Source organism: Trachypithecus francoisi, unplaced genomic scaffold (genome assembly GCF_009764315.1).
Source record: "Trachypithecus francoisi isolate TF-2019V2 unplaced genomic scaffold, Tfra_2.0 Lachesis_group4, whole genome shotgun sequence".
NCBI classification, from domain to species: Eukaryota; Metazoa; Chordata; class Mammalia; order Primates; family Cercopithecidae; genus Trachypithecus; species Trachypithecus francoisi.
In genome coordinates, this window is record NW_022681469.1 from 101,304,650 (window position 1) to 101,330,482 (window position 25,833).

The 25,833-nt window shown below is 42.5% G+C and overlaps 1 protein-coding gene across 2 annotated transcripts in view; it reads left to right on the plus strand.

Moving 5' to 3' along the window:
- CHN2 (chimerin 2) overlaps positions 1–25,833 on the plus strand; it is a 320,147-nt gene that overhangs the window by 89,290 nt on the left and 205,024 nt on the right. Inside the window, exon 2 of one of the 2 annotated variants that reach the window (XM_033193754.1) lies at positions 3,324–3,362. The exons of the other annotated variant lie outside the window; for it this stretch is intronic. Coding sequence (XP_033049645.1) covers positions 3,324–3,362 — 39 coding nt within the window. The remainder of the gene's footprint in view (positions 1–3,323; positions 3,363–25,833) is intronic. 2 annotated transcript variants of the gene reach the window in all.

Below are 25,833 nucleotides of genomic sequence, written 5' to 3' on the forward strand. Positions count from 1 at the left end.
AAAGAAAATACTTCTTTGGAACAAGCATTACCCTGCAGGGTGGAGGTAGATGTAGGGGAGGGGAACTTGACTACTTTCAAAGACAAATATGCCCCAGCACTTCCTACATTGAAATAGATGGCACAAAAGATAAAAGTCAATAGGGTGTTGACTTTGCCTATCAACGCGGCACTGTTTTGCTTTGCAAAGCATGGCTACCTACATATGCATTTACCCAGAAGTTTGACTTTAAATGTTACCAAGAGAACTGAAGCTTTCTCCCCTTACATCTGTCATTCTTAGTTATCAGGACAAGCCTATCAGTAAATCCAAACCAACCTGTATCTCATTTTGAAACAAGTAATTGAGTTTGTGGTAAGTAAGCTCTTACAGATGGAGCATGCACTTAATCTACTTTCCATTTGAAGGTTTTAGTGTTGCTTTTAAAGCAGTTTGTTTGAAGTTCAAGGTATTAGAATTTGGATCTTTAGGGACTTCATTCTTAATTTAAAGGAATCTTTGTAAATTGCTTGGGACTTGTTCCTGAAATTACCTGGCATTTCCCTAACCGTGCTGTTTTAAAGCACAAGGACCATTTGACCTAACATGCTGCATTCATGTTCTCTTTCTGGGCCTTTGCTCTTGGCCTCTGCATACACTTACTCCCTAACCCTTATTCCCTAACAGATGTTCTGGCTACATTTTGTCTCTGAACAGCCCCTTTTGCTTTTAGGCAAAGGAACCCGACGCTGTGGCACATCCCACCTGAAGCTTGTGTTTATCGCTCTGTTCCTTGTGGTTCTATGGATAGTGAATCTCTGTTGCTGTTCCTGTTTCCTTCCATTTGATATCTGAAGAATAAAGTCAGCCTGATTGCTGAGCAGACTGTCAGAGATTCATGGAAGAAAACCATCTCTGGGCCATCTTGGGGCTTAGATTCACACACAGCCACATATCTAGAAAGCCAGCAAGGTCAGGAGCAACAGGGGTTGTGTTTGGCCAGGCAGTATTCCCGTGAGACATGTGTGCCACCATGAATAATGTTTAGTAAGCTTTACTGGTACTTTGCCAATTACACAAGTAATACGATATTTATGGACAAATTAGAACAAAGTATAGATGAGCAAAATGGATGACCTGCCTGCAAATTCTACATTTAGAAGTGTTAGTGGCGGCGAATCCATACGGGTCTGCAGCAACTTCAGTTCTTGCCTCCTCAGAAGAAAAAATTCAACCAAGGGGCATAAGGCAGAGTGAGAGACCAAGACAAATTTTAGAGTGAGAGTGAAAGGTAATGAAAAAATTTTAGAGCAGGAACAAAAGAAAGTAAAGGACACTCAGAGAAGGACCAAGCAGTAGGCTTGAGAGATTCAATTGTGTGGTGAGACCGTTGACTTGGCGTTTATATGTTGGCATGCTTTCCAGGGGTTGCATCTCTTCTCCCCTTATTCTTCCCTGAGGGTGGGTTGTTCGCATGCACAGTGGCCTGCCAGCACTTGGGAGGGGCCGCAGGTGCAGTGTGTTTACTGGAGTTGTACGCATGCTCACTTGAGGTGCTTTTCCTTACCAGTGGAGTGTTTTTAGAGGAAGGTCATATACCAGTTAAAGTCCACCATTTTGCCTCTTAGTGCGCATGCTTGGGCCCACTCACCCAGCTCTTAAGATCTTACTGGGAAGTGGCTGATCACCAGTTTCAGGTGTTTTCTATCTGTTGGGAGACGGCCTTTCCCTGGCACCGGCTGCAACCAATTATTATTTAAGCGAGACAGATTAACAACTGCCTGACCATCACCTGATGGTCTCCTGACATTCTTGATTGGGGGTGGAGGGGGGTTCTTCTGCGCTGCTTGTGTCTGCCTGACTCCCTACTGTAACAAAGGTAATGCTTCTAATTGCCTTTTATGTACATATATACATGTAAATATATATTTTCTTTTTAAATGTGGTCAGACTGTTCATATTAATTTTATTTCAGAATTTACCATGGACATATTTCCGTATCTTTAAGTATTTGACATTATTTTTAATGGCTATGCATAGTTCAGTTGCATGGATGGAACCTTCTTTTTTTTTTAACCAGTCAGCTATTGTTAGATATTTAGGTTGATCCCAGTTTTTCTTTCTAATAAACCATGCTGCAGTGAACATTCTTGTGGCTAAATCTTTGCCATCCTTAATTTTGTTTTAAGTATTAAATCCTAGAAGTTGAATTGTTTGATCAAAAACTGCCATGATTCTTACATGAATCTATCCTGTATACCCTTTAGGATGGCACAGAGCATCTGTGTAGCCAAAGTTAGCACCGAATGCTTTCCAAACTAAACCTGAGATAGGGAAAGAGCAGGAAGGACTTCTGCCTTTTACTCTCCTGGAAGTTTTGTATTATTGCCTGCTATAAATACGAAGAGAAGGACTTGGCTTCTTGTGTATTTTGGCTGTTGCAAGCCCTAAATATTTAATTCAATATGTTTAAAGTAGGCCTTATGAACCACCAGGGGTGGAGGATTTTATGACACTTTTACCATGATGTGCAAATTTGTATATCCACACTTTATCTGTAGGAGTATCTACATCTATGTAGTTATGGGAGGCAGAGGATGGAGCAAGAGACAGGCCAGCACCCTTACAGAGATGCATGTTTTTGATATGCTGAGGAGCATTACTGTAAAATGCAGACTAATAGTATTTCACTGGAGAATAGAAAATACTTAGGGAAGCCGGAGTGCTCCAAAACAACCTTTCAATCCATTAACCAAAAGAGCTTATAATGGAACTCAGGTTTCAAGGGAGGTCAAACACTAATAAATATTGAGAAAAAATAGTTAAAAGGACATCAAGTTAATATTTTACAATCTATTCTTTGATCTTGGAAGGCTTGAAATATTTTTCTACACTACTTCTGTGATGTATTGATTCACCCCTGCCAATTGGCATATTGGAACAGACACAGATGCCTTGCTTTTAACTACAGCTTCCATTTCTATAATGCTTTGCAATGCCAACAGATTTTTATGTATTCACTGGCATCACTTATTGATACTGCCACAGTTCTGGAATATTTGCTAGTTAAAAACTGGATCGTTGTCAGTAAAAGCAACTGAAATGTTATTGATTTTGGTTTCAATGCTGTAATAACATCTCTTGGTTTTGTTGTATTGGTTTGGGGGAAAAGTAAAACACCCTGCACTTCATTGAATCTTCCACCTTTATCTGTATTCAAAATGTGTTCAGAATCTGATATTTTTCTAGTTTGTTGTCAACACCCTAGTCTTGGGGGAAAAATATATCTGTCATGGATTACAATAACCTCTTAACTGGCTGTTTCCACTCTTGCCCCTCTTCAGTCTATTCTGAACCCAGAAGCCAGAGGGAGCTTCCAAAATGTAAGTCAGATGATGTCACTCCTCTGTCTTTGCACTCAGAGCCAGCCTCTGCATGCTGGGCCTCGTCTTTTTCACCTGCCACATGCCCCACTCCCCGCTTCCATTGCAAAGACAGAGCTGTCAGGAGAGAGTCAGGATTGGCAGCACTCGTCTGCAGCTACCAATCTCAAGGCCCAGATGCTCTGCCTTCCCTGCTTTTTCTGAAGGTGATGGTCCCTGCTGCTGCCTAAGAGCCCCATTCACTAGTCCACTAAATCCTTTTCCCTCCCACCTCATCCCCTCAGTCCTGCTGACAATGGCCCCTTCTCACTCCTGCATCATCGATTTTCCCCTGAATTAATGACGATCAGGCTTTGACCCTTCACTCCACCTACCCCCTTCTTCTGAGGGCAGCTAATGCCTCCCTCCCACCCCCCAATATTAACTCCATGGTCCACTCTCAGTCCTTGCCTTATTTGGCTTCTCAGCCACACTTGCGAATGTTGATCACTTCCTCCACCTTGAAGGTGCTCTTCTGGCTTCCACAAACTGCACTCTCCTCCCTCATCACTGTTACTTCTCTGTTTTTACATTGCACTCCTCTCTCCTTCCCTCACTCAGCTCCAGACATACAGGCCTCCTTGCATTTCCTGCAACCAGGTCGGGTGTGTTTTAGGGCCTCCGCACTTGCTGTGCGGCCTGCTTTGCATGCGCTCCTCCTAGCTGTCTGCATGGCTCTCCGTCCCTCTCTTCATTCAAGCACGTACTCGAAAGGCACAGGTGCCACCTGCGCTCCTTTCCCACAGTGTTTCCCCCAGCACATCTCATTATCTGTTTTATGTATTTATTTCATTTATTGTCAGTCTCTGTGCACTAGACTATAAGCTCCATGAGGGTGGGAATTTTTACCTGTTGTGTTCTCTGTCGTATCTCCGGCACCTGGAACAGTGCCTAGTATGTGATAGGTGCATAATAAATATTAGTTGAATGAATGAATGAATGAATATTCACGGTACTGCTAGTAGGGTACTTGAAGAAATACTTTTGGGAGTCTTTGTACAGGGATTTAAAAGATTTATAATTTTCTTACAGTTATATGATTTGGGAAAAACAGGGGTGTTTGGGGACAAAAACAAATATTTGGAAAGTGGCATGCCTTTCTTATTTTGCCAGCCTTTCTGTATCCACGGAAACACTTTCTCAGAACTGTAAATTGGGTTTATGTCCTTAGTGCCTGCCTTGTAACCGCAAGAAGGTGCCATTTTTATGCCACATTGAAAGACAAGGACAGAATCAGAGAGAAGCAGCTGAGATCTTAAGTCAGCACGTTTGATTCAGAGGCATTGAAAATGTGGACCTGAGAGACTCTGCTCAAAATGTAACAAATCTCTCCTTTCTGTCTTTGAAGCCTACTATCCAGTTAGCAATGTTGCAGGTCACCACTTTTTTTTCCCAAGCGTGTCAACACATTGAGTGCACACAGCACCATCCCCTCCCTGCCTGTTCTCACATATATTTTTTTCCTCAAGAATTCCTTCTCTGTTTCTGCTTGCTGAAGTTCCATTCTCTTCACCGCCCAGCAAAAATGTGTGTGAAGCCTTCCCAGACCCTTGCAGTCCTCATGGACTCCCCCTGTGGGCTATGCCCCTTAGAACAAGCAAGCCACAGGGCAGTCATCCTCTGTATTTTGGGGGGATTGGTTCCATAGACCCCCCACAGATACCAAGATCCATGGATACTCAAGTCCCTTGTATAAAATAGCATAATATTTGCATATTACCTACACACATCTTCCCATAAACTGTAAATCATCTCTAGACTACTTATAATACCAAATACAATGTAAACGCTATGTAAATAGTTGTTACTCTGTATTGTTTAGGGAGTAATGACAAGGAAAAAGTCTGTACATATTCAGTACAGATGGAACCATCCATTTTTTTCAAATATTTTTTATTTGTGGTTGGTTGAATCCACAGATATGGAACCCAGGGATACGAAGGGCCGACTGTATCCCTCAGTTTAGCTGTGAACACACACACACACACACACACACACACACACACACACAGAGATCATAAACTCATTGAGGGCAAGGATTATATCATACTTTTTTGGTATTTTCAGCACCTAGAAAATGCCTTGGACACTGAAGGCACTCAGAATTGTAATGAAATGGAAACAACTCCTTTAAAAAAAAATCAGGGCCAGGCATGGTGGCTCACGCCTGTAATCCCAGCACTTTGGGAGGCCGAGGCAAGCAGATCACTTAAGCACAGGAGTTCAAGCCTACCCATCTATAAAAATAAAACAAAATTTAATTTAAAAAAGACAAGAGAGAGAGACAGAGCTGTGAGGAAATAGGTTTGTGGTTATTGAGGTGTTTTCTACCAATGTTTTCATCTGATAGCATGGTCAAATCCCAGTGAGACTTGTCTGTTGAGCCTACTTACTTCTTTTCACAGTATTTGTTAGTAAGAGCAGGCAAGTGCTTTTGGGGGCTCTAAGTGAGCCCCTGATACGCAAGTTTTTGACTATTGCAGATCTGGCCTCTGTGGCATTACTGCCTTTGCCAGCAGAAGGGATTAGGCAAATTGGCAAAGGGTCTTGAGCCAGCAGAGTCTTGTGAGAGGCTTCACTGATGCCTGAGATGCTGGGCATTGGGTCCCAGAGGAAGGAGAGTTGGTGCGATCTTGGCAGCTGAGCTGTCTGTGGGCCCCACAGGCTAGAAATAGTCCATGTTAAAGAAATATGTATTGTAGCTGAGAAGCGCTAGGCCAGGATTACTCTAAAAAGTGAAAGATCTGTCCATGTGTAAGCACCATTTTTTTTTTTTTTTTGAGACTGAGTCTCGCTCTGTCTCCCAGGCTGGAGGGCAGTGGCGCGATCTCTGCTCACTGCAACCTCCACCTCCCAGGTTCAAGCAATTCTCCTGCCTCAGCCTCCCCAGCTGGGATTGCAGGCGCCTACCACACCCAGCTAATTTTGTGTATTTTTAGTAGAGATGGGGTTTCGCCATTTTGGCCAGGCTGGTCTCGAACTCCTGACCTCAAGTGATCCACCTGCCTCAGCCTCCCAAAGTGCTGGGATTACAGGTGTGAGCCGCCATGCCTGGCCGTAATCACCTTTTAAAAATTCTAGCTGTATCTAATGTGTTTTATTGAAGCATATGCTAAAATGCTGTATTTGTAAGGATTCTCAATGATATTGGGTAAATGACTTGTAGTTTCTGAGTGCTGTGGAGTAAAACAATAGAGATGTCAGATACTCCAGAGAGAAGGAAGGGTACCTTCAAGAGAGCATTTCCCTAACAGACTCAGCTTCATTTGCCTAACAAACAGACTCAGTTAGCTTTGGCCTTGAAGGTATTTGCATGTTATAGGGCTGGGTTTCCTTTCATTGAATGCTTTTTAAAAGTGCTTCTTTCTAATGGCTTATGTGTACACCATTGGGAAAACGAGGGACAGAAGAGATAAAGTGCTCTAAATCTATTTAGCAGTCCTCAGGGGCACAACTACAGCCAGATGTGTAATGAACTTACTATGAATTGTCTTGCAGAGGTACAGAGTGACTTCCTGTGGGTAAACACTTTGCCTGTAGCCTGAATTCATGCACAAACTTACCTCTATGACAGGATCCTGACTGGAGGGGAGATTTGCGTTTGGGAGCTGAGCAAGTCCAGGAGGATGCTCTGTTAATGGCTCCTCTGGATTAAGAAAGGGGATCTGTTCTAACATTGTAGGACTTTCTTCTTAGTTCAGGTAAAGACAGGGTTCTTGTTACAAGGCCATGAAATATTAGGCTCGAAGATACTTGAAGGGTGAGAAAAATGGAATTTATTGGGCAAAAAGGGAAAAAGGGGGAAACGGACCCTCAGCGGAGCAAGACTCCTGCTGGTCAGTTTCCCACCTCACAGATTGAATCCTAGGTTCCACCCTGGAACAGGAGGGGCCAGGCTCCTTCCCCCTGCAAAGGGCACTGAATTCTGTGGCTCCACCCCATTCTCCTAGTGTTCTGGGGCCCCTTACACCTGGCTGTCTCATACCCCTCTCTGAAGAAATACATCTGACTGCAGTTAGAAAGGATAAGGACCAAGACCCATCCTAGCCTCCTGCTGACAGGGGCGCTGTTTTGGGGAAATGGCAGTCAGAGCTCCCTCAAGACCAATCTGAGGGTCCCCGGAAGAAGGGGCCATCAGCTGAGGCTCTGGTTGCGTGATCACTTGGAGTTTGATGGCCTGAAGTTGAGAAGAGACAAACCAGGTTATTAGAAAACATGTATTAAAACGAAACAAGGTTGGGGAGGGTAAGGATGGCTCAAAAATCCCGAGGCCTTTTAGCATTTTGCAGAGAGGGCGGCTAAAAGCCCGGCTGGTACTAAAACGTTACCCTTTTGCCAGCATGTTGGGCTTCTGGGTTCCCTCCCCACCCCCCACAGCCCCTCCCTGCTTTCTCTCTTCCATCCTTGCATCCCCGAGGCCTGGTGACCTTGGCAGGCACCACTTGTGGGTGCCAGAGCGGCTTTCACCTATGAAGCAGGGGGGCCTGAAGCATAAGAATGATTCGCTCTCACTTATGTTTCTATCCCCACTACTGTTAGTAGCCTTGGAATTCCCTAGGCCTCATTTATGCCATAGATAGTAGCATGACCCTTATTTATGGAACAAGAGTCTTGGCTTAATCAGCAGGAATTAGCCATGCTCACCTGTGCTCTGTTTTTTAACCTAGGTTACTGTTTGCCTTTGGATTTCTCAGCTCCAGTTTCCCCCGTCCCCCCTTCCCCGCGACCAGGGCTTTGACCTGAAGCTTGGAATTAAGTTGGGGACAAAAATGTGTTTGGGCGGGGGTGGAGGGGAGCGGTTGCATGGACTCCTTATAAGCCAAATGCTAAGGGGAAGCTGTGGAATTGAGTCCTTCTCCAACAAGGGATAGAAAAGAATGTCTTGTGACTTGCCCAGGTAACTGGTGGCCACAGTAATGCTTGCTGAGTTTTCGGTGCATGGTGCTTGGTTTCGTTAGCTCCCTTGGTTTTACTTTCCCAAAAAGGAAACCTCCCAGTGTTAGGCATCCTATTTATTCCCATCACATGGCAGGATTTGCAGGAGAATTGCTTAGAACTAGAATATCGATCCAGGTTTTTAAATGCCTCATCCCTTTTGTTCCTTCTGAGCTGCAGCCGGAGATTGCTGGTTGGTTTACAGGAACAAGCAGGTTAGTTTAAAAATGTAGGCAAAAACTTAAAAACAACTAATGAGTTTAGAATTTAATGACAAATGTATGATAAGTTTTGAAACATAATTTCTCTCTCCAGTCCTCATTTTTGTTAAAAAAAAAATTGTGATAGGACTAAGTTGTTTGCAAAATAGACTTCAGTTTTATACTTGGCCTGATTATTTGCGTAAAGTGCACAAGGATAACTATTTTTACAAAGACTGCTTATTTTTTCTCAGATACTTTGAAGGGTGAACAAAATGGAATTTATTGGGCAAAAAGGGAAAAAAGGGGAAGCAGGGACTCTCTGCAGAGTGAGAGTCCTGCTAGCTGGCTTCCTGCCTCACAAATTGAATCCCAGGTTCCACCCTGGAACAGAAGAGGCCAGGCTCCTCCCCACAGCAAAGGGACCAAATGTCCCATGGCTCCACCCCGTGCTCCCGCTGCGCAGGCTGGTCGGAGTTTCTCTGGGGACTCCTTTCTACTTGGCTGTCTGACTAAGGAACATAACCAGTACTGATCCATAGTGATTTCTGTTGTCATAAGGGAATGTACTGTCTGGTTTCATTGAAATCTTGTTTATCATGTGTGTTCATGATGGTGCACCTAAATCAAGACATTCCTGACCCCATAGGCAGTGCTGTCTGGAGACCTTAACAAAGGATGTGCAGTCAGGTTGAGCTTCATTTTGGGAAGTGTTTTCTGTTCTAGTACTTTCAGAAATTTTTGCTCACTGTATCCAGCAGCACTGCCTCCGCTGCTTGCTAGCTCTTTGCTTCACTGTGCTCATACATCAAATAGGGATGGGGATGTCACTTTTGTCAGGGGTCTTGAGATAATAGATAATAGTTTTGGAAAGCACAACATGGATGTAATATATTACTATTATTAATGTACATGACTCAAAACTCTGACTTCTTATAAAACTAACGCAATTATGAAATGAGGTTACTAATATTGCTTGATCCCATAAATCCTGTATTTCCATTGAGCTTCTATTACGTAGAAGTCATGGAAGACTGAGATAGAAACACAAATAACTGATAATGTAGAAAGCATTTTAAGAAATAAGTAGACAACTATCCATGAGAGTACAGATAAAAGCATAAGTTTCCAAGGAGGAGAATCAGGGAAGACTTGGAGGATGAAGCAACTTGGGGATGGACCACGGGGATGGGGAAATGGGACTCCAAACAGAGAAAGTAACATAGAGTGAAAAACTGGAGGTAGGAACCCAGAAGGGCCAGGGTACTGAGTGCAAATTAGACTGGGAAGAAAGATGGGAGCACGGGGTGGAGCCATGGTATGTTTGGTCCCTTTGCAGTGGGGAGGAGCCTGGCCTCTTCTGTTCCAGGGTGGAACCTGGGATTCAATCTGTGAGGCAGGAAGCCAACTAGCAGGACCTTCCAGATTAGGGAAGTTCTTACATGTCAAGCTGAGGAATGTGGAATTTCTAGCAGAAGCAATGGTAAGCAGAGTGTAGGATCAGGGAACCGGATGCAATAGACCAACAGAGGTGTTGAAGCCTTCAGGGCATTTCAGAGAAAATAGGAGGTGAGGGTGAGGCAAGAAAGACCCTGAAAGAAGAGACAGGACTTGGCCATTAGTGAAATGTGAGAAACTAAAGTGAGCTGGGGAGAGGAGGTGGGGCGAGGGGTCAGGTAGTTCATTAGGGCAGGAATGCCTCCCTGGGCCTTTGACACTGGCTTCTGAATGGACAATCTTGGGAAAACATTGCCCTTTTGTATTTCTTCCCAATTTTGAGTGATGCTATTTTCTACTTTTAATTGTGCTCAGAATAGCCAAAGATGCAGCGTAATACTTTGAGTCAACAAAATGATATGGTGGGTCAAATTTGTAAAGCTAAAAAAAAGTAGTGATTCAGTTTTCAGACTTAAAAAGTTTCCTTGTTTCAAAAAACACCAAAACATGAAATTCTGAATTAATGAAGCAGATAAATTAGCAGGTGATTATTTGAATAACAAAAGAAATCTTTTCCAAAAACCCCTTTTTTCAGGAATTCTTTAAGCAGCAAGTATACCTAGTCTTCACCCCCAATTAAGATGTGACTTATTTGTAGGCATTTGATGAAACACAGGAAAGGAATGAGCTTATCTCGTAAAACATGATATTCCTTAGAGCTATGTGTTACCATGTACAATATTTTTTAAAAGTGTTTATTTTTATATGTATGAAATAACCATAAGATGAAAATTCTCAGAAATTGAATGAGTATCTTTTCATTTTCTTTTAGTCAATTTTGAAAATTAAAGGTATAATGTTTTATTAAACATATAAATGACAAGTTTAAAATTTGTTAATTGTTTTGAATACTGTCATTTGTGTAGTCCCCTAATAAACACAGAGTCTAGAAAGTCCTTTGTCATTTTTTCTTAAAAAGCTTGTGATAAGAAAAGCTTTTATAATATCAGCTCAGGAAACCCTAACAATGGTTTCCCTCATGCATCCTTAAATGAGGTAAATTTAATGATTTTATGTTTTTCTAGCAGTTCCTAGTTTCTTCTTTAGAGTGCTTTTAAAAATTACTCTTTGCCACCCAAAATATTTGGAAGCAGGGCCTCAAACAGGTATACACACACACACACACACACACACACACACACACACACAGACAGACACAAAGTTTTTTGGATTCATCTGGAATCTAAGTGCAGCACCAGGTGCTTTGCCCTAAAAGAGGATCCCAGATGTTCCTGGCCTTTCTGTTGTGTCCTGAACTCTAGATGATCTAAGCCCACTCAGGATGCCTCTTACCCTTCTCTGAACGGAGAACCTGGTACATTGTAAAGAGATGCAGATCTGGACTCCAGGCACTTGGGCTGAAGTCTTTGTTCACGCTCTTGATTGGCTAGGTGACCTTAGCAAGTTTCTTAACATCGCTGTGCCTCATCTCATCTCATCTATGGCATATGAATTATACTATTCACCCTACGTCATCTCAAAAAATTGCACTAAAATGAGAGCACTCTTTGAATTTTAACACATTGTACAGAAGGAAGTGCTTGTTATCATGGTGGTGGATTTCCTCCCCCTTTCTCTTCAAATAGGTCCATGTTTGAGGTTTTTTTGTGTGTAGGAAAAAAATTTACAGAAATTCCAACTTAAACATATATTTCCACTGTCTTCATCGAAGCCATCTGCCGCCCTAGCTAGACTGAAGCTGGCCACTTTGGGGATAGGAGGCAAAACACCATTTCATCTACCTGTGGCACTGAAATTTGTGAGATGCACTTCCCCTTGAGGAACATGGGCAAAGCCAGAGGAGCCCTGTGGCACTGAAATTTGTGAGATGCACTTCCCCTTGAGGAACATGGGCAAAGCCAGAGGAGCCCTAATGTCACAGGCTGGAGGACTCCAAGGGTAAGGACACTCAGCCTTTCGAATTGACCTGTGGCTGTCCTTTTCTAACAGAGTGATCTCTAGAGCTATAGTTTAGCAGAGTGTAGTTTTAAAAATTGTGGTCAAATATACATAACATAAATGTCATTTTAGCTGCCGCCGCCACCGCCTCCTCCTCCTCCTCCTCCTCCTCCTCCTCTTCTTCCTCTCCTCTTCTTCTTCCTCCTCCTCCTCTTCTTCCTTTTCTTCCTCTTATTCCTGTTCCTCCTCTTCTTTCTACTCTTCTTCCTCTTATTCCTCCTCTTCTCCTTGCTTCTTCTCCTTCTTCCTTCTTCTTTCTTCGTATTTCTTATTTCTTTTTCTTTCTTTTTCTTCCAGAGTCTCGCTATGTTGCCCAGCCTAGAGTGCAGTGATTTCGGTTTACCGCAGCTGCAAACTCCTGAGCTCAAGTGATCCTCCCACATCAGCCTCCTGAGTAGCTAGGATTACAAGCATGTGCCATCACACCCAACTAATTTTTTAATTTTTTCTTTTTCTTTTTTTTTTTTTTAGAAATAGGGTCTCACTATGTTACCCAGGCTGGTCTCAAACTCCTGGGCTCAAGCGATCCTCTGAAAGTGCTGGGATTACAGATGTGAGCCACTGTGCCTAGCCCCATTTTAACCATTTCTAAGTGTACAGTTTGATGCCCATTCACAGTGTTATGCAGCCATCACCACCATCTAGCTCCAGAGGCTTTTCATCTTCCCAAACTGAAACTCTGTACCCATTAAACAATAACTCTCCATTCTCCTCCGTCCAGAACCTGGCAGCCACCATTCTACTTTCTGTCTTTGAACTGACTACTCCACATTTCTCGTATAAGTAGAATCATATGCTTTTTGTGCTTGGCTTATTTCATTTGACATATGTCTTCAAAGTTTAGCATGTCATAGCACACATCAGAATTTCATTCCTCTTTCAAGCTAAGTACTGTTCCATTATACACATGTGATGGAATAGTATTCAGCTTAGAGTGCTCAGATCCCAGTCCTGCCCATCTTCCAGGTCCATCTAGGTTCCAGGGGTCTCACTCAGTACCTCACATCAGAGGCAACAGGCTGTCTGTGCCTTGCCAGTGATGCATTGATGCTGGCGTCTGTTTCCCTGTCCCCATTCATCTCCCTAGTCATTGCTGTGCTGGCAACAGCTTCCCCACAGCAAGACAGCTTAAAGTCTGGCTCTCTCTGAGTTATTTTCATGATATACTTGATGCATATGGATCATCCTTCTTTCTAGAAGGAAACTTGGCAGGCTGCACAAGCCTTATTCCCATTGATGTGCCGCCTTTGGGGCCTGCGGGAATCATTCACCTGTTCTTGTGATATGCTGGGGCACTAGGGCCCACCTGGGCTGTCTCAGTCATTGGTGCAGGCACACCAAGCAGACATATCCACCCTGACACCTCCCTGTCCTCCCCGACTCTACCAGCACAGGCACGTGCCGTGCCCCCTTCCCTCTTTTTTGCCAGTTCCACCTAGGAGGTTATTATTCACTCTTCTCAGGATCTGCCTGGAGGTGGGTGGAGTTTAGGGCCCTTCCCTAGGGACTCCCCAACATCTAATACCCTTCCGCCACCTCCATCCGTTCACTAGCTTCCCCCAGCCTATAGGACTTTCTTCAGAGCCTTGAATCACTTTAACCTATCCTTCCAAATCACACCAGGGCTCAAGACTTTGAAGCAGAAGATAATCCATTTCTTAGTTTTCTGCTCTTTTGTTTATTTCCTTCTTTCTGAAGTCATGAAAGCGGGCCAGGCATGGTGGCTTACACCTGTAATCCCAGCACTTTGGGAGGCTGAGGCTGGCAGATCACCTGAGGTCAGGAGTTTGAGGCCAGCCTGGCCAACATGGTGAAACCCCATCTCTACTAAAAATGCGAACATTAGCCAGGTGTGGTGGGGTGAGCCTGTAATCTCAGCTACTCGGGAGGCTGAGGCACGAGAATGGCTTGAACCCAGGAGGCAGAGGTTGCAGTGAGCCGAGATGATGCCACTGCACTCCAGCCTGGGCGACAGAGTGAGACTCCATCTCAAAAACAAAAAAAAAAAGTAGTGAAAGCAATGTCTTTGGCAGATTGAATAGGTCAGGGTCACTGGGTAGAGGGACAAAATGAAAAACACACAAAAAGCCACTGGAGTTAGTACTTAACAACATCCTAATTCGAATGTTTCAACCCCATGGTTCAGTAGAAGTACAAGAAGAGTAGAGGAGATAAATTAGAGACAGAACAGAGCCAACCCAATTTGCAGATTGCTGAAGCCTAATCCTTGGTATCCCCAGGAGATTTATATGGTGCGAGACGTAGCTGAGAGTTAAGAAACCAAAAATGACTGAAGGAGCAAATAAACATATTCAGAGAGGCTTAGCCAAATTGTAATTTGTAGAGAGAGATGATACCTCATAACCAAACACCATGAAACAATGTAAAATGTAATCAAGTGAACCGTAACTGTCCTAATGAATCTGCTTTGGAACTCTAGCGTTTCATATTTTAGGATAAAATGGAGTATTCTTAACACTATGTTAAATGGAAATGTTTTCATCCAGGTTTTGCCTGGGTACCCAATACATTAAATGTGCCATTTAAGAATTTGGTCCAAGACCCCCTTGCAGGAGTGCAAAGATTTGCACATGAACTGGTTTTGTGACTCTTAAGCCCTCACCCACGTAGAATATTGGAGCAAACTGTGTGCTATGTTCTGAATCTCGCCGTCTCCAGAAAGGAAGATATAGGGGGATGCCAGCCTCTCGCCCCATGCCCAGAGAGAGAAGCTTCAACCGGACCTCTTGAACGGTTTAAATAAGCGTCATCCGCATTTTGGAGATCACAATAGACTGAGACCTGACTCACTCTGAAAAATCTAAAGGGCAGGTTGCTCTGAGACTGTAGCCTTAGGGGATGACTGGGTATCTAGAAATTGTCAGGGCGGAGGATATGTCTGTTTCCCGTGAAGCAGATGTGAGCCAGGCCCCAAGGTCAACTGGCATGGGATCAGCTTAGATCCTGTCCTGGACAGCTACTTGGAGGGCAAAGTGACACTGAAGGGAGGGTGAGCCTCCAGATTTCCAGTGGCCAAGGAAGGAGCTCTAAACAACCAGCGCTTGCCTGCACAGAGGATACGACCGGCAGGCAGGAAATTCCCAGTGATTGTTGCCGGGGAAAGGGGTGTTTTTCTGAGGACCTCATGAATCATTCCAGAAAAAGAAGAGTATTTATAAGGTTTCAAAGAGGTATAAAAGATCCTTATCCAATAATGTTTTTTTAAAGCTCTTACTATGTCAGGCAACCCCATTAGGTATGAATAAAAGAAATGGCATGGAGAAAGCATCCCTTCACCTGCTGTCCATATTCTACATGCTCTAAGTCATAAAATATTCAGCATCCAGCGTTCTAACAGGGATAGTCTCTTCTATGATAAAGATCAATTTTTTTTTTAGTTTTGATACTTATCATGATTGATTACAAAGCTTGTAATTTGGAAGGAAATTTGAATTTGTTAACTCTTAAGCATGATAAAATGGAAAGTTGAGTCAATAGCTGGATAATTTTTAGAGACTAGTAATCAAAGCAATTGTAGAGTTAGCTATTTGATTGGCATTGCACAGAATGAAAAGCCTGATAAAGTTTACTTGTGTAGAAAGCCACATTGGCTGCCCAGAAAGTAACTCTTTGGGCCCAAATTTTACTCTTCTGAATAAGAAAGTACATCTATTTTATATGTAAATCTTTCTTCCCTCTCCTCCCTTCTCCTCCTTTGCGTCCTCTCATTCCTTCCTCCTCATCTTTCTCCTCCTCCTCCTCCTCCTCCTCCTCCTTTTCCTTTCTCTCTCTCACTCTCCCCTCTCTTTCTACCCCTTCACCCCCTTCCTCTTTCCCTCTCCTTCTCCCCATCCAAACTTAAACACACGTTTACTTGAATTTTTATTAGTGTATTAGATTTCTGTGTTTCATATCTGGAATGCTCACTTCTAGGTCTGCTCGAATGGTGTAGCTGAAGGAGAAGCAGTGAAGATTGTGGGCCAAATGCACAATCATTGTCAGACAAGTGTCTCAGGATGTTCCCAATACTATAATTTGCTTTCTGTCCCGTCATAAGTTAGGGCCCGTTTAGGATTTGTTATGGAAGCTGGTATGTGATTATTCATTGATTTACTCAATAGTGCACAGTGTAAGTCAATAAATCTTTGGTCCCTAAACTGGTTGTGTCTTAAGAAGCAGACTTGAAAGCATTCTATTGCTTTATCAGTTTCCTGAGAGGATATCTGAAGATTAAAAACTGCAGTCAAGGTAGGCATTTGCTAGGAAGTTAATTATTAGTATCTCTGAAAATGGAAGCACTGGCATCATGCAAAAGAAAGGAGGAATGCACTGATTGAATTTCTTGTTTAATAAATAATAAAGAGGATTCACAAAGCAGAAAATGTAGAAGAAGAGATGTGATGGGAAGGCAAAATTCCTTTGTGAGGTGTCACTTAAGAGAGTGCTTATTGGTCAGAAGATGAGTATAAACTGAGAGGAGGGGTTGTGGCAGGAAAGGCGGACCCTGAGTATTAAAGCCCAAGGCGGTAGAGCACATGCTGAATGAACTGCTATATCCTTGCCTGGTGACACATTCACCCCCAAGAATAAATGTCCAGGGAATCTTGTGTCCAAGGTGATTTTTCAGGTGTATTGTTTATTATTTAAATGTAGCAAATCACTTAATCCAGTGTAATCAATATGTAAGAATTGCCATGAACTCCCTCCTGTCCCAGTAGCTTTGTTAGCATCCTTGAGGGCTGACAGCGAATGTAATCAGGCCAGCTTGAGTGGAATGGCTTTGGGTGATTTGCATTCTGCAGAGTTGCCAGATTTCTGTCCTCTAACACAATAATGAGTGTTTCTATCCAGAGGTGTGAAGCATGTGGAATAATTAGTCCTCTGCATTTAAGATGTGACTGGTAATGTCCAAGCCTCCTTTCTCTTAAGAGTATATTTTTCTTACGGTGACATTTTCAAGAGGGCATCCCTAACCTCCCATCTTGGGGACAGCAGGAAAGAGATGTGCCTGGATAGATCCTGTCAATGTTCACTGATTCCCCTTCAGCTCAATCATTTAACCAGACCAAGGGAACTAAGATTTGAGAAGCTCAGTTGTCTGTAAATCTGATGGTTCCCAACTTACAATCACTTCAGATATTTTTAGGGGTCTGCAGCCTCTTTTTTTTTTTTTTTTTTTGAGACGGAGTCTCACTCTGTCGCCGGGGCTGGAGTGCAGTGGCCGGATCTCAGCTCACTGCAAGCTCCGCCTCCCGGGTTTACGCCATTCTCCTGCCTCAGCCTCCGAGTAGCTGGGACTACAGGCGCCCGCTACCTCGCCCGGCTAGTTTTTTGTATTTTTTAGTAGAGACGGGGTTTCACCGTGTTAGCCAGGATGGTCTCGATCTCCTGACCTCGTGATCCGCCCGTCTCGGCCTCCCAAAGTGCTGGGGTTACAGGCTTGAGCCACCGCGCCCGGCTATATATTTTTAAAAGCCTAATTTAAAAAAGCTAATGGAATCATTATCTATCGGTAACTACATAATAAGTTCCGTTTGTTTTGGAGATCAGATCTTTCAAATCACCCAGTGTGAAGGGAAAGAATAAAAGGAGTCTCTGAGTTACAAGGTTGGTGAGTATGATTAGTCAACATCAATTTACAAGTAATGGCATTCCTACTGTGGTGAACCGAATAATGGTCCCTGCAAACACGTCTAACGCCTGGAACCAGTGAATATGTTGTTACATGTCAAGTGGGAATTAAGATTTCAGATGAAGTAAGATTGCTAACCAGGTGACCTTGATTGAGATGGGCAAATTTCCCTGGATTATCTGAGTGGGCCGAGTGTAATCACAAGAGCCCATTTAAGGGAAAGCAGAGTGTGAGAGTCAGAGAGTGATTGAAGGATGCTCTGCTGCTGGATTTTGAAAAAGAGAGGAAGTGACCAGGAGTCAAGGAAGGTGGACAAAACAGATTCTTCCTTAGTGCCTCCACCCAGCTGTTGAATTTGCCTCCTGGGCACACAGGAAGTCTGCATGCCCAGCCCTTCACATCCAGTTGGGGCCATGTGGAATGTGGCCCAGGTGATGTTGCTCAGAAGGAACCCAGCCCGGAAAACACCTTGATTTGAACCTAATGAGACCTATTTTGAATTTTTGACTTCCATAATTTAAGATATTCATGTTTTTTTAAGCCACTGAGTTTGTACTAATCTATTAAAGCAGCAATAGAAAACTTATGCGTTTAGCATTGCATCTTTCTGGATTTTGGTCATTTTAAATAAATCAGCTAATAGTGTCTACTGGGTATCTTGGCATACAAATAACTGTGTCAAAGGAGTTGGAAAAATATGGAGAATGTAGAATAAATCCAAACTCTAACTGTTGTCTGCAAGCTCCTGCATTTTCTCTCCTTCCTGTCTGTCTCTCCAGCCTTACCTTATGTTATGCTGCACTCTCTCAGCTCCCACTCCTCCAGCTGTCTTTCCGTTCCTCAGACTTCCTGCCGTGGGCCCTTGGCTCATGCTGTTTCCTCTGGCATGAATACCCTTATTCCAGATCTTCCAAGAACCGGCTTCTTCCCATCTTTCAGGCCTTAGCTTAACCCTTCCTCCTCTGTTAGTCAGAAGAGTCTAAGTGCTATCACAACACATCATCCTAGTGGTTGAAAACAGTAAAGCATGTGACCCTCACGTCACAGTCCAAGGTGGTTGGGTGTGTGTGTGTGTTATTAGGAATAGGAATTGGGATTCTGCTTTGTTCCATACAGCCACCAAGCCATTCCAGCTGGTGACCTCTCTTTCCCCTGGTGCCTTCTCGGAATCCTTAGCAGGATCTCTGCAGTCACCTGCTGAGAAACAAGGAATGCGTGGAGGATTGTGTAGGCTGGGCCTGCAATGAACAACATCACCTGGGCCACTTTCCATATGGCCCCACCTGGATGTGAAGGGCTGGGCATGTAGTCTTCTTGTGTGCCCAGGAGGAAAATTCAATAGTTGGGTGGATAATAACCCTGTTCTGCTCTCTCCTCAGAGATGCCTCTTATAACCATGCTAAGCAGATCTGCCTCATTAGCCTCTATGAAGACACCTTATTTATTTCCTCCATTGCACTTTATACTCAATAATTAATTTGCTTCTTTAATTGTGTTCCCCTCCAAGACCAGAAGTGTGTGAGGAGAGGGACATGTCTGTTTTGCTTACTACCATATGCACAAACCTGGCAATGCAATGTCTTGCACAGAGTAGATTACCTACCAAGAATAGTTATTAATATGTGATGAATGGAAGATGAATGAATGACCCAACAAGTGAATGAATGGAAAGCCTAGATCTTGTCTAGAGGGTATCCACTATTATAGCAAGGACAGAATAAAGAGGTCATGGTCTTTTACAAGAATGAATTTCAAGAAGCAACCAAAAGCTTTTTTTTTTTTTTTGAGTTAGAAATAAAGGACTTTGGGCTACAGTTTAAAAAGTGTTTGGAAGGTCACTGCTCTTTCAGTTTTAGAATTTGAGTCCAGTCTTCCAGATGAGCAGCCTGAGAGTAGCAGTGCTCTTCTTATTTGGGTTGATTAATTCTGCTCTTGTATTTCTGAGGAGGTGTAGACCCCTTCAGATACCAACCTAACTCTTCCCCCACCCTTCCCTTCTCCACTCACAGAGGACAAACTATGTGGCTCCTCTCCTCCTACCACTTGTTCCTATTAATATTCACAGTGGCCCCCCGTGGTAGGAGCATGCCACTTCAGATGAAGGAGTTTTCTAATCTTGCTTCTCCTTTTCCTTCCCATTGTCATTGTCCTTTCTGGCTTAGCATGAGCTAGTGGCATGTGGCAGTCTGAGAAGTGGAATGCCTAACCCAAGGAAATAAATGATGCATAATGAAAACCAGTTGTGGAACTTTGGGAGTTTGTATTTTCTTCTGTTGATTCACGAAGATCAAGGAGCTGATGGGAATAGGTTCTGGCCTTGTCACCAAATGTGCTTCTCCTCCCATTTTCTGAGTAGAGCTCTAAGGAAGGTGCTGGGTGACTTTGCCACTCAGGCTGGTTGCTGCCTCATCTCCCGCAGGTGAGGGTGGAGACCTCGCAGGCTCATGGGCCCTGCTGTGGCTGTTGCATGGATCCAGGTTGTCCAGGGTCCAGGGAGTGCTGCTGAAGGGGTCTAAGTGCCTCTTCCCTGGAAGCACTGGCCAGGCAGGACTCCCCACTTCAAATGGGCCTCTCCCACCTTGTTCTGTCTCTCATGGGGCAGGCACATGGCATTTCCTAGGTGGGGGGACCAAGAGGCTGTGGCTGGATTAATTCTTGTGCAAAGTACAATAAACTACATTGTGTATTTAACTTACTCTCCCTACTTCAACATGGTTACACGGATAAAATACATTACAATGAATACTAAAATCAAGGATGTGGACAAAGATGTATCAACAGGAATGTTCAGTAATAGAAAAAAACTGGAAACAACTTATACATTCACATAAGGGAGAAGATGAAAATAAATTATGATACATCCGTAGAGTGGAATACTTGAAACCATTAAAATTGAACATGTAGAAGAATATTGAATGAATATAATCATATTCATGTTTAATTTTTAAAAATAAAGATGCAAAACAGTGAATACCATATGATCCCATATTTGCAATTAAAATATATACTAATATAAACAATGGAAAAGATAAAGATTTAAATGGAAAAGATAAAGATTGAAACGGGGTGCTTATTGAAGTAAATAGGATCATGAGTGATTGTTGTTTTATTCTTAGTGCACAACAGAAGTTCCCAAATTTTCTGTATTTAATGCATATTTCTTTTGAAAGGTGATATAAAAATCTAAAATGCTATTTTACAAATTAGATGACTGTCTTAGTTCAATTGGGCTGCTATAACAAAAACATCACAGAGTGGGTGGCTTATAAACAACAGAAATTTGTTTCTTACAGGTTTGGTGTCTGGTGAAAACCCATTTCCTGATTCATAAACAGGGCCTGTGTCTTCACTGTGTCCTCACATGGTGGGACGAGGAAGGCGGTTCTCCAGAGTCTCTTCTGCGAGGGCACTCATCCCATTTCTGAGGGCTCCACACACATGACCTAATCATCTCCCAAAAGCCCCTCCTCCTAACACTATCACATTGGAGGTTAGGATTTCAACATAATAATTTTAGGGGGATGCAAGCATTCAGTTTATGACACTGACTACATTCTCCTAATAATTACTTGTTTATTAAAAAGAAAACTATTGAGAGAATTATTAAACAACACAAGTCATTAATGTGCAATTTAAAAAGCCCCATAGCCTGCTTTTCTGTCTGTCTTAATTACAGACATTTTCCCTTCCTACTCCACACTTACTAAGCCCCTGAAACTTGTAGATTTGGCCTCCTTAGCATCTCTTGTATCCAGTCCCTCCATCATATTCTCCCTGCCCCACCTTTGTCACCTGTTGATGGGACTCCCTGCCTCCTGGCCTTCACTTACACTGTTCCATTGTCTTTCCTGTCACTGACAGCCTGGCAAATGCAATCCATCTTAAGAGGCTCAAGGGCCACCTGTTCTCTTGGAGTCTTTCCTGACAGTCCCCACTTCTGTCTCCAGAACTGATCCTTCTTTATGCCTCACTCTTTGTTCTGAATCCTCTCACAGAACCTTTTAATCTCTACTGCACTTCCTGACACTTACTTTGTGCCAGGTACTTTATATTTCTCCTGTATCCTGGCAGCATCCCTGTGAGGATCATAGCCCCACTTCACAGATGAGAAAACTGAGGCACAAAGAGACTAAGCAACTTGCAAAGATCTGACAGATAGGGACTAATAAGATTCAGGTTCAAACACAGGCAGCATGGCTCCAGTGTCTCTATGCTGAGCATATATATGTGCTGCTGCTTCTCATATTTCTAAGGTCTTTCACTTGTCTCTCTTCCCCTACCATACTGTAGAAGGAGGATCATGTGTTAAATTTATCTCCATTTTTTTGGTGCCAAGCCCAGGGGCTGGCGTATCAGGATCTCATAATAAATGCTTATTGAATGGCTATTTATGCAACAAGTATTTACTGAGCATCTGCCATGTACCAGCCATTGTTTTAAGCACCTGAAATACGTAAGCAAGAAAACAGATCAAGAGTCTTGCCCTCAATAGTGGAGGAGGGGGTGACTTAGATTCTAGAAGAAAATGTCAAGGGCAAGTTAGGTAAATGATTCAGGTAATATTTAGATGACATTTTTACTCCTGTATCCATGCTTCACTAGATTACATTATAATTCTCTCCTTTTACATTTTGGGTATGATTTGAGGCAACTACAGTACTGGAAATTAGTACAAATCCTTCATTTGTCATATCAGAGCTCTGCAACTGATCAGATACAAGCAAGCTGTCATGACGCCTGATGCTTCTCAATGCTTTGAAACATAGTTTTTTGAAATAGCAATACATTTCTCATTTCTTCATGCTCTTCTTTCTTATCTTTTCCACTTTTTTCTGCTTTTCTCCCCCTGTTCTCTTGAGGAACCATCTCAATCCCTCCTGCTTCTTCCTACCTCATTCTTTCTCTCCCTTTCTTCTTAATTTCCTTTTCCCTGAACCTTGCCAAATATGTTTTTTTGAACAGTTGATCAAAACTCATCAAGCACAGTGTGATTTTCTCTTTCAAACTGTAGGTAAAATGGAGAGGAATTAATCTGACCAAAATGTGTGTCACCATGTGCCATAGATTTTGTTTGGGGGCAGAAGAAAGGAAGAGAAGCTAAGTTTATTATAGAGGTCAGAGCAACCTCACAATGTCGGTATGATTTCTGATTTATTATAACACAGCAGAGATTCAAAAGGATTAATAGTCTAAGTCACCTAAGTAATAAGGAGTGTGCAGAAGAACATGCTCTTCGACATGTTACTTACTGCCTTAGAGTGGAGCTCGGAAAAAAATTTGCTTCTCTTTCTTGAAGAATACATTTTTCTAGGGTGTCATTTGTTAAGATGAAATTGAGGTATTAAGAAACTCAGACTATTCCCAAATAATGGGATTATTTTAAAACAAATGGAGTCTTACAGGAATAGAAATAACCTATTATACTTGCAAAATACTGCTTAAAATGTACCACCAGAAATGCTATTTCTCCATTTTTGCCTCCCCACGCTCCAGTCTCCATGAATGCAAAGCATTCGTTCCTTAGACCCTACACTGAATTCTGATGGCCGTAGTGTGACCATAGGAAGCCTCTGCATTTATCAGTAGTTTTCCTGAATCTTGGGTAATCATACAACTCGTATTTCCAGAACTTTATCTTTTACATGTATTCTTTTTTGTCACACTCTCTTCCAAACATGTTGTCAGTATTCCTCTGTCCCTGTCAGTCCACTCAATTCTTTGACAACTCTTTGGTGGATTTCCAGCCTCACTAAACCAGCTCACAAGTCACCCATGACCCACGCAATGCCAAAGCCTAGCTTTTCCCTCAGCCCTAGTCCTCCTCAGAACCTCCAGAGATAAGTGGAATTCCTGGGTTAATGCCTGCATTCAGGTTTTTCCCCAGGAACAAATGGTCATATTTTAAGGAGGATTGGGGAAGAAGTAGCTGAGGTCCTATGAACCCAAACTGGGAGGATTCTCCTGAAATAGAGGAACCCTAGAGTAGTGAGAACACCTTCACAGAGCAGGTGAGGCAGATGATCTTCCTGATTGAGTTCCCAGTGGTGTCAGCTCAGTCTCAGAAAAAGGCAGAAGCAGCCTTGGCCCTTACCCGAGGCCCCAGGCTCCCTGCAGTCCTCTCCTGAGTTCTCCGTTGACTGCCAAGATGAGCCACACTCTAGGAAAGCATCTCATTTAGAGAAATGCTGTCTTTAGAGTTATAGTATTTGACCAACCCTGGAAGCAAAGATTAAGCTTCCTAAACCTGAAAACATTCATTCCTACAATGGTCCACTTGGGAAAATTCCTCCAAGAGACTTATTGATACCTTGATTCTTGTTTTCTCCTTCTTCTGCCCTCTGGCTCTTCATATTCATACCCTTTATCTCCTCTACAGCAGCAATGGGGATCTTAAGGTGGCTTATGAACATAACTTACTACAGGCGTTCATCGGTTTTAGAAATTGTGCACAATGCAAGAGCTCCGTGGAGTCACAGGCTCTCAGCCTCTGTCCAGGGAGTGCCATTCCTATTTGATTAGAGCCATTCTACCCAATGTATTCTTGGTATCCTCTTTTTTAATCTCCTGTCCTTAGTGCTTGTCAATTTATACATTAATGTTGATATTAGCATGGGACCATAAGATCTAGAAATTCCACTTCTGGGTATCTATCCAAAATAATTAAAGGCAAAATTTCCAAGAGATATTTATACACCATGCTTACAGTAGCATCATTCACAATAGTCAAAAAGTGGAAGAAATCAAAGTATCCATTGAACAAACAAACTATGGACTCTACATACAGTAGAATATGATTCAACCTTAAAAAAGAAGGATATTCTAACACATGCTACAACATGGATGAACCTTGAGGACATTACGCTAAGTAAAATAAGACAGTCACAAAAAAACAATACTGTATGATTCCACTTGTATGAAGTACCTAGAGTGGTCAAATTCACAAATAGAGAAAGTGGAATGATGGTTTTCAGAGGCTGGAGTGAGGGAGGAATGGAGATCGGTTGTTTAATTGGCATTGTTGTAGTTTTGCAGGATGAGGAGAGTTTTAAAGGTTGGTCTCACAACCATGTCAGTGTACCTGATGCTACTGAACTGTACACTTTAAAGTTAAGATGATAAATTTGATGTTGTGTGTATTTTGTCACAATGAAAAATAAAAGTAAATGTAAAACTGTTTTAACCTGGAAGAAGAATTAGAAAGTAACATCACCTCCACCAACAAAAAAATTCAAAGAAGGTATTAATTCACTGAAAATTCCAAGAAGTGAGAGTTCACTGAGCAGGGAGGCAGAGCATTCAAGGTGACCATTTAAGATGAACTGAGGAGGATAGGTAGGGATCCAGAGTGAAATGGAAACATTTTTTAAAAATTACTTGCACTTCCACTGAAGGGTGAATAATTGAGCCTTTACTGCTGTTTATTTTTCTAGCATCTTATAAGCTGTTTTGGAATGGAATAATACCAGGTGTCCCGAAAACTGCCACTTGATTAAAACGACATCTTGGGTTTGTGGGCAAGAGAATTCCAAGTGCCACCAAATCCCTCAGAACTAATTCCATTGTAAAATATCAGCATCCTGAATGTAGAAGAGTTAACCTTACTGTAATTTAGTATTCACTTATGATAATATTGTATAATGTCCTGAATTCTTATGAAATTATTATTTTTTCATATTTCTGGGAAACAAAACCATGTATTTATTTCTGCTTTGTGGATTACCTCAGAAACAAGGACATGAGACACATGATACTATGTATGCTTCTACTGCAAGGATCTTCTCATTATGAAATGCATTACTTTGTGATTGTTATATGTGAGAGGGAGAATATGTCAAAATTGCCTGGCAAATCCTGCTTATTTTGATCTGCTCCATCTTTCTCAGCTTTGGCAAGCTAGCACAAAGATTGCAGTTTCCCCTGTATGATCCCAGAAAGCAGATTGCTGAATCATGAGTCCCAACTTCAGGTTGAAGGTGAAAATAATTCCTTCAGGGAGTAATACGTAGCTACAGTCTGCAGAATTAAGCTGATAAGAGATGACATTGCATTAGGAGGTTACAACAATAGGATCACCTTAAATTAAACTCCCTGAATGAATAAAATAAACCTATTACTCTGTGATTCACCTCAGCCTTGTAAAATGCCTGGCACATCAGAAGTTCTGGAAAAATGTCAAATAGATGACATAAAAAATGGCACATTCTGATAA